Source organism: Octopus bimaculoides, chromosome 21 (assembly GCF_001194135.2).
Source record: "Octopus bimaculoides isolate UCB-OBI-ISO-001 chromosome 21, ASM119413v2, whole genome shotgun sequence".
In the NCBI taxonomy this organism is placed as follows: domain Eukaryota; kingdom Metazoa; phylum Mollusca; class Cephalopoda; order Octopoda; family Octopodidae; genus Octopus; species Octopus bimaculoides.
In genome coordinates, this window is record NC_069001.1 from 32,694,986 (window position 1) to 32,705,005 (window position 10,020).

The 10,020-nt window shown below is 36.8% G+C and overlaps 1 protein-coding gene across 1 annotated transcript in view; it reads right to left on the minus strand.

The window, feature by feature from the left end:
* The window catches only part of LOC106882006 (chitin synthase chs-2-like), a 21,701-nt gene that overhangs the window by 9,394 nt on the left and 2,287 nt on the right, over positions 1-10,020 (minus strand). Inside the window, exons 3-9 of the mRNA XM_014932546.2 lie at positions 9,008-9,407; positions 6,906-7,813; positions 5,203-5,302; positions 3,782-3,936; positions 2,474-2,553; positions 1,419-1,509; positions 151-304 (exon numbers count right to left, since the gene is read on the minus strand). Of these exons, the coding sequence (XP_014788032.2) occupies positions 151-304; positions 1,419-1,509; positions 2,474-2,553; positions 3,782-3,936; positions 5,203-5,302; positions 6,906-7,813; positions 9,008-9,407 (1,888 nt within the window). The remainder of the gene's footprint in view (positions 1-150; positions 305-1,418; positions 1,510-2,473; positions 2,554-3,781; positions 3,937-5,202; positions 5,303-6,905; positions 7,814-9,007; positions 9,408-10,020) is intronic.

Genomic DNA, 10,020 nt, shown 5'->3' on the forward strand with positions numbered 1-10,020 from the left:
TATATATATATATATATATATATATATGAGGTGTGTTCTGTTAAGAAGGTAATGTTATTAAAATACTATTAATAACGTATGAAACCAATGCTTGTTAGTTTATAACAAGTTCTAGTGAAAACGAGAGCTAATGAATATTATACTACTTACTTGACTCCATCTCTTCTTGCTACGAATCTTCTGCTTATTTTTCATGTGAATCATGAACAAATTTCCACCTGGAAGAGTCCATTCCAAACGGCCACCATAAGGAGTGACATATTTAGTGGGAGGTTTCATACGAAGCACAACGTTATGTACACAGCTGGGTAAAAGAAAAGTGTCTATGAATTTCTGTATCTATGTTCATCCATTTCATTTTTGTTCTCATTTTTCTTTATAACACCAACTGATGTCTTATGAGTAACATGTTAAATAGTCAAAAGTAAGTTGTGCTTCAACAATGTTTCTTAATAATGCCAAACGTGTGTTATATACATAATATATACAGTTTATTGTAATGTCCTATGTTAAGTGTGTGAATAATGAAATTGCCAAGAAAATAAAAACTGGGAGATCTCATGCATATAGGAGATGGCCTTTGTCCACAACAAGAATTATCTCTTTGAGAGTAAGTTGAGGGGTGAGAAACCAGGAAACTAGCCCTTTGCTCCTTCCAGAGTAATGTGGACTAACTATGTAGTTGTAAGCAGAACCTTCTAGTTTTAACCCAGGAGAACATTGAGAATGTGACAGCTGAAGATGAAGAGTAGAGAGGATTGCGTCAAGAGTCCAACACCTTAACCACTAGCAGACTCAGACAACAAAGTGCAACTGTTTGGAAGCTGGTGACTTGGCAGGGCTGACTGGATATTTCAGTGCCAGTACATTGTGGTGCTGGAAGTAAACATACTCACAGAAATATACACACATATAAATGGAAAGATAGAGACAGCATGATGACAGTCTATGACTCACTTCACCAGTGGTGCAGCTAGGGATGAGGGCAGTCTACCTAGGCAATCCTTTTATAAGGGCAACACTTTTGGGTCTGCTGTTTAACCCTTTTGATATCAACCCGACAGAAACCACCTCTGACTTTGTAGTACAAATGTCTTGTTTTCATAAGTTTTGAACTAAAATCTTCCACCAAACCTTAGTCACAATTTATGTTCCTAACACTAGCTTAATGATAACTTAGTTATTTTACTAAATTCTTTGTTATATTTAAAATTAATTGACAGAAACACAGAGCATCTCAACAGAAATATGGTAACAAAAGGGGTTAAACCTGTATAGAAGCAAGGAGAAGAGTGCAGTGAACTGAAAGGTTGCCCTCAGTGGCACACACACTAGCTGCACCACTGCACTGTACCACACACCTGCAACTGTGACTATAAGGTTGTTTAAGGTAAAATAGTTAAATAATTGTTACATACCTCAGAGCTGAATCCATGACGCTCATTAATTGCTTAACAAAATAATTGATCTGGCCATCTTTGTCAAAGGCATCATCTATTATAAGGTGAGCTGTAAGAACAACATGTAAAAGGAAATTGGAGTTTTTTGTTTAATCGTTAAATGGGAGAGGACATCAATTGATGTTTCATTAGAGAAAAATATCATTAATTGAGGTTTAAACATTTTTTAATGGATACATTAGAAAAATGAATATTTGACCACTATTTTTGATAACATTAACGTTTTTATTTTTCTTGTCTTTGGTCAGTAAGCGTTGTTTCCTATTTGAAATCAAAGGAAATGACTATTACGTTCTTCAGACTTTGCTTTTGTGACATGAACATCAATGTTGTGAAACTGACCTATTTTCCATTAGATTTGAGATGGATTCAGTGCTGAATTACTGAAGCAGAATGATTGAAGTAAATATTCTGCTCAATACGACTGATTTGCTTGTCAGTTGCTTTAGCCTAACCATTTGAGCATGTCCCTTAGTGGCAGACAATGTGTGCATCTCTGATTATAAGCAGGAGTTGTAAGGGAGCATCACAGCCATGTGTTGAAAGGGATTCTTAGGGGTCTGAATAAATGTAAAAAAAACAACAAAGTTTGAAGGAACTATTAGCCACTTTTCAGACTTTCCAGGGGTAAGCAAATAAGAAATAACAGTTACCACCCAAGGACAAAAATCATGTTACACAGTGTAATAGGGTCACTCATTTTATTGTGCAAGAGACTAACAATTACCATAGTTTCTTGTACGTATTTAAGGTGAAAGTAAGCATATTTTTTGTTTTTTACTCACTTAGCACATACATCAGTGCAACAGTTTCCTACTATTTAAGGGCTCACTCATCAGTCAAAAAAGCATGAGTGAGAAAGAGAGAGAAAAAACGTGAGTGAGAAAGAGAGAGAGAGCAGAGAGAAAGAGTGTGAATAAAAAGAGAAAGGGCAAGAAAGAGCGCATGCGAAAGTGGATGAGAAAGAGAAAAAAACACGTGAAAGCCCTTAAAAGTAACGCAATAATTGTCACCTTCAAATGTATAATAGTCTGGATCAACAAGGTCAAAATACAGTCGTGCATGGCGGCGAGCACACTGATCAATGTCCAATCTGTGATAAAAACAGAAGAATTTAATTATAAGAATTAGTGTGAAAATAAGAAACAGAATGGAAACAGATCTGTTCTGGTTAAAACCAGTGGAGCAGCGGATCTGGTAAGACAATAGACAAAATGTCTGGCCATAATCAGTAGCATCTCTTTAATTTAGTACTTAAATCATGCTGAGGTCGATTTTGTCGTGTATTCCTCCAGGCACGGCGAAAATAAATAGGTAACAATAATATGCACATGTTTGCACGTTGGCGTCACCAAAATTGCAACGACTTATTTGTAGCAAATAAATGACATCAGAAGAATATTATCAATTGATTAAACCCTTTATTTTCATCTTTACAATGTAAGCTAACTATAGAAGGGGAAAATATTTTCCCCTTCTATAGTTAGCTAAGTAAATTCTTCCTAGTAACGCCACACTGGTTGTTGTTCGTACCATTGATAACTTCAACTAAATATTTCCGATCTTCTCCATGTAAGCGTGTACATTATTATTATTATTATTTCTCAACTAAATATCGTGTACCTTGTTTTACCATTAACTTGCGTTAATATCCGTATAATAGTATAATATATTACTAGGCTATGATGCTTTATTTACTTTTTATATTTACTTTCTTCGCTTTATATTAGTATGTTATCAGTTTTTTCCTTAAGGAGAAATTTTTTTATATTTGATGAACTCTCTTGATTCTCTCCCTCCCTCCACTTTTGAAGTAGCATTTAGCTTTCGACTTTAGCTTACTTTACTGTGATCTATTTTGCCCCCCCCCCATTTTAATCATTTAATTTAAACCTTTAGTATAGCGTTTACAGCCCCCTCCCTTTATAACTCGTAAGTTACCTCATCATTTCGCATTTGTCTTGCTTCTATATGTTGGTTCCCTGATGATAAATATATGTGGAATTCCAGCAGCTCTTACTTCTTTGGAGTAGAGTACACATATATTTTGAAACATATGTAGGAATTAAAGGAACTTTTATTTATATGTGTTTTGCTCCATTTATTGTTATTATTCATATATATATATTGTATATAATTAAAAGTATTTCTCTTTGATAACCCTTGTACATATATTTCCATTATAAATATTTTTAAAATATTTAAAAATAAATATCTAACAATTCCTCGACAACTGAAATCTAAAATCGTCTTTAATACACACATGCGCGCGCGTACTTGTATTTGTGTTGGACATCCTTATAATTTCAAATGAGGCTCACCTGAAGATCGACTTCAGAAGTTTCATCATCTCGATCTCACTTTCATGCCACAGAGTAACACAGACAAAAATCCTTGGTTTCATTACATCAGCCAGACCTAAATTAATAGAAGCGCTTTCTGTACTGGGGTAAGAACTCCGCGAATAATTTCGAATCTGTCGATAAATGAAGCTTTATTATTATAACAGCATGAACAAAATGGCGGTAACACTTTCTGCTTTTCGTTACTTTTAAAAAGAGTGAAGTGCGAATTTATTTTTGGTTCAAAGTTGGATAAAAATCGTTTTTATGAAATATGTATGACGAGATGTAATTGACTGACCGTGTAATCTGTACAGAAGGCTTATGGCCCAGTGGTTAGGGCATTTATTTCTTTATTGCCGACAGGGGGCTAACATAGAGGTGACAAAAGGATTAAGTCGATTACATCGACCCCGAAAGAATGAAAGGCAAAGTCGACCTTGGTGGAATTTGAACTCAGAACAAATACCGCTAAGCATTTCGCCCGGTGTGCTAACGATTCTGCCAGTTCGCCGCCCTCCCAGTGGTTACGGTATTGCACTCGCGATTCCAAGATCGTGGTTTCGATTCACGGTCGGCATGTTGTGTTCTTGAGCAAGACATTTCATTTTGCTTCAGTCCACTGATTTGTAAATGAGTAACCCCGCGAAGGACTGGCGTCTCATTCAGGTGGAATGTTGTGATCTTCAATAAACACAGGATTTGTATGTACACACATACATAGAATTATATATATGTATATATATCTTATTCATTTACTTTACCCTATTACCAATTATATTCTAACCGATCCGTTAACCCTTCACCCACACAAAATAATAACTCCTTAGTCTGCTTGCATGAACAGAAAGATCAGCATGCGATATCTTAATGTATATCTTTTTCTCTGATAAAATTTTGCTCATAACATATAAATACAAATTTATAGCATAAATTTGTAATTTTCCTATTGAGCACTAATGGAAACGGGTGTAAGAAGTAAAGATGACCAATTTTTAAATAATAAATAATTATCTTAACTCTCCATTTTCTTTCCTTCATTTAACTGAACATTAACAGACAGTTCGTCGCAGGGTTACTCATATACAGCAGAACAGTCTGGCACAAAGGATCTCCCGCTCCGGGAATCGAACCCACGATCTTACGGTCGTGAGTGGAACACCCTAACCACTAAGCCAGTCGCATTCACTTTAGTCTTTCCAAATCATTCGAATGTTAGCTTAAAGACTTCTCTTGGAAGTTCGAGAACAATTAAGTAGAAAACATTAAGAAGATCAATAACTATTCCAGAATACAACTCAATAATAAGGATAGTTCGGGTAATCCATAATGTTTATAAGAAAGTTAGAATGTATTAATCGATGTATCATCAATCATTTGTATAAACGAACAATTCTTACTCTTGATTCGATTGATTTGAATCGAAAATCGTTCCGTCGTTTGTTGAGAAACAGGAATTGTTCCAAGTTGATGGCACAATACATTGGTTTGACAAACAACCTGGAAAACAAACATCAACAGCAACAGATCATTGCTTTTGTTTACCGGCGGGAAAAAAAACCCGCCCAAAACAATAAAACTATTTATACTGAACAAATGTGATGTAACCAGTGGTGTAGCTAATGGGGGAGCAAGGGGAGCGACCGCATCCCACCAAGGACATTTAAAAAAAAACTCTTTAATTAACTATATCAGTAGTTGTAAGCTTCATACATAATGAGATCTTTACTGAAACAGAGAGAGGGTGGGGGGAGAGAGAGAGAATTACGATAGGCTTCTAGTTTCCGACTACCAAATCCACTCACAAGGCTTTGGTCGGCTCGAGGCGATAGAAGACTCTTGCCCAAGTTGCCTCGCGGTGGGACTGAACGCAGAGCCATGTGGTTAGGAAGCAAGCTCCTTACCACACCCATAAGTACTTGTACATAACAATGAATTAGAGCAGATTATAAGAGGTTCTGGACTAACAATGTCTAGAAAATCGATGCTGTACCTGTATCAATATTTTGTTATTCCTCTGAGACATCGTGTACTTACTCGTTATAAGCTAACTACGTCATCAACCTATTGACAAAAGCTAAGTTCTAAAGTCTTTATGTCCCGTTCTCTATTAGTCTTCTGTTATAATAAGTATTTTCGTCTAGAATACGTCAGAAGAATATTATATCAACTCCAGTACTTAAGACTGGATGGAAATCGATAAAAAGGCAGTTGATTGCATTAATTTCGTCCGACGTTTTAGCCATTCTGCCAGTTTACTGTACGTGGACAAGTTTCTGAATCTTTGGCTCCCTATCCCGATTGAAAACTAAAATTGCAGGGTTTGTGCACCCCATCTTTGTTGGCAGTGGTCAATTCACAGACTCTCCACGTCATCTCCACTCCGTTGACTATGGTCAGTTTACTGCTTCTCTAAGTCCCCACTCTGTTGACTGTGGTCAATTCACAGGCTGACTACGCCCAGCCTCTTGTTGACAATCGTCAACTTACAGGCTCTTTGCGTGCACTCCCTGTCGATAATGGTCAACATACAGGGTTTCTATGTTCCCCACCTTGCTGCCAATGGTCAGCTTAGTCTCTACATCAACTCCCTGTTGACAGTGGTCAACTTACAAGCTCATTACACCCTCCTCTTTGTTGACAATGATCAAATTACAAGGTCTCTAAGGCTATTCCCTGTTGAGTGTTCAAATTACAAGTCAATGTCTTCCCCCAGTTGACAAATTCCCTCTTTTGACGGTGGTCATGTTACATCAAGTATGCCAAACATTCGGCCTTTTTCAAACACGAGTTCAGCCCGCGTGTGGCGTAAGCTAGAGCTTTAAAAACGGAGAACCCAAAAGCTTTTTAAAACGAAAAATAATCAATAATAATTTAATAAAAATACGATTTGAAGGTTTTGAAAGATTTTTTCACTGCTCTTACTACCAAGTCGAACGACCACGCAAATGCTCCTTCAATCTGTTATGTTTGTAATTAAATTTGACCACAGTCAGCAGAGGAAGTGGATGAACAGATCCTATAACACACGCGTTTCAAAATGCAGTCTCTAAGATACAAACTATAACAAGAATTACAAGAAGAACGTAGTGGAGAATCTTACTTTTCAGATGATGCCAGTCTCTCTGTCTTGGACCTAAAGATTTGGTTTGCAACAATCAATAACGATATTACCCAAATGACTCCCAAGAGTATGTGTTCTTTCTCAACGCTGCATTCCATGTACTCGCTCCAATAACTAGTCTGAATCCATTGAAAAGTTCCCAGTATATTTGTCCATTGCAATTTATTTATTTTGATAGCAGACAAAATAATCATTGCCAGAGGTGTCAACACTGCTAATGGTAAGACAAAGCAAGGAATCTGGCAAAGTATTCTACAAGCTAACTTAACGCATTGATAGCACAAAAAGCTCGAGAGTAGATTGATCAGAGCAGTTATGAGGGGTTCGTCACGATCGCCAGAGTTTTTCAAGTTTAACAAACCACCTAGACAACCATCAGCGATTTTCCTACGATAGAAAAGTATTTTAAAACAGTCTCCATCTTTTCCACCCACGGTGAACACAACTAAGAGGAAACTGAGGATGGCTTTCCAGATTGTTACAATTAGGTACGTCCTTGTACGAGTTTTTTGCAAGTTTTTCCTTAAAACCGACAGCTTTTTCAGGATATTACTTGATGGCTTTACGGCAAGATAATTATCCCACCACTGGAACGATATGAAAATTAGAGACAGTGGTAAGATTAAATTCAAATAACACAAACGGCCATCATTTACAGGGCGTACAAGAACCCAGTAGAATATAATGCTCGATTGTCCAAAAATGGCCAACCAATCGAAGAGCTGGATTATAGGTTTTTGTTGCTTCTGTTCCATGACTTTAAAAACACTTGGTAAAATACCAATTCCCTCCAAAACAAGTAATGCTTGGGTTACTTCCAATTGTGGTAAGGCCAAATACGCCAGCACAAACAAACCAGTCGAATGAAAGCTTTCTACAGCCATCACCTAAAATGATAGAAATATGTACAATATTATTTGAAAGAATAAGAAATATTGGTTTTAGTTTCAGCTGAACAGAAGACAACAGAAAGAAAAATTATTGAAGATCAAACAAAACAAAAATAATGGTAGCGATATGTGTTCAAATATCTAAACAAAACTTGCGATATAACGGCTTAGAAATCGGTAGCACTTCAAGATATCACCATTATTCCGAATGAAACCACTCTAAGATATTACGGGTATTTCATTTAAAAAAAATTATCAAGAGCCATTATAGGCTCTCTTAGATTCACACAACTGGATGACGAATGATGTTTAAATTGAATTGCTTCAACTTAAATTTGCATGGTTGATATTTACACTGAATTGTTAAACAGGGAAGCAGAGAACGGAGGAAATGAAAGAGTTCACCGTAGACTATGTTGATGGTGGACTGTAGGAATGTTTGAACAAAACTGCTTAGTAATTAATAAAAGGAATGCAGAGAGAGGGTTTGAATCAAACAAATGTATAACCTGGCTGTTCAGAAGAACGAAAGTTACAGCAATAGGAAAGAAAATAAGATATAACCTCACTGTAGCCACTTATACAGAATATAATGTTAATATTTATAAGAATGAAAAAGATCTTCACCTCAAAATACAACTTAAAATTGAGGCTAGTTAACTGTTATATCATACCAGTTGCCCTTTACTGAGCAGAAAGTTGGATAATGTACAGAGCAATGGAAAAGAAGATAAATGCTTTTGAAATGTGTGTCTTTCGTAGATTGGGTAGAATAAGTTGAAAAGATAGGACAAAAAGTGCTGTAGTACTAGAAAAGATGAAAGTTCAAAGACACTTATTGTCGAGAATCAAGTCCACTAAGCTATCGTATTTTAGACATACGATGCGTCACGAGTCGTTGCCCAAGACTACACTGACAGGAAGCGTCAAGGGGAAGAGATCAAGACGTTTCTGAACTGAATACATCAAAGAATGAACTGGAAACAAGATCCTAGCTGATTGTGTGTATGACAGCACAACACAGAAGGAACTAGAAAGTCTTGAAAGTCTTAGCAAGCCAATACTTGAAGACAGAGAAGGCACGTAGCTGATGATGAATATAAAGATAACACTCCATTTTGGACAAATGGCTTGCAAAAGACCTCACCCCACCTCCGACATCAAATTGAAAATATAATAAATGTTACTCACCCAAAGAAATGTATTCGTTTTTATTGGTTGAGTATTCTTAAAAATAAAACGTTGAATGAGAGATAATGAAGCTTGAATATAAGGCATGGATATACATAAAAACAATGCCCAAATATATGTAACTTCCGTGTAGGATTTCGTGCTGTTGTTTATGATGGTGGTATTGACTAAAAGCACTTCTTTGCAGTTTTGGTTGCCGCTATGAGTCTTTATGTTTAAATGGTGGTTGATTTGAACGAGAGTCAGTTTGTTCAGAAAACCTAAGAATAGCACTAACAAGCAGAGAAGACATGTAAAAAGTAACTTAAATATGATTTTAAGATATTCTACACTGGAACTAGGTGTGGTCTCCATTTCCACATTGCGTGACTCGAAAACATCCCAAACGACAGGACAAATTCTGAAACGAGAAATTACAAGATTAACAATAAGGGACCACAGATATAAAAGCACATAGTTCCACGGTGGGTCCCTAGTGGAAGTATATGTTTATGTAGAATATAAAAGGCGTGGCTATGTGGTAAGAAGCTCACTTCCCAATCACTTGGTCTTGGGTTCAGTGTTGCGTGACACATTGGGCAAGTATCTTCTACTATAGCCTCGGATCGACCAAGGCCTTGTGAGTGGATTTGGTTGACGGAAACTGAAAGAAGCCCGTCGTGTGTGTGTGTGTATGTATGGGGGATGTCTGTGTCTCTCGCCATCGCTTTACAACCGATGTTTGTGTGTTTACATTCCCGTAACTTGGCGGTTCGGCAAAAGAGAAGACCAGTAAAATAAATTACAGTCTTAAGAAAGAAAGAAAAAAAACTACTGAGGTCGATTCACTCGTCTAAAGATTCTTCAAGCCAGTGCCCTAGCATGGCCGCAGTGTAATGACTGAAACTTTAGCGGAATCGAGTCTGCCTCAAGCAATCAGACCAGATTTCCGATTTAAGGATAACTAATCAGTTTTAGAGGCCCTGAAAACGTCGTGGGCTCTGCACCTTTCTGCCCCTTACAATACAATTTAA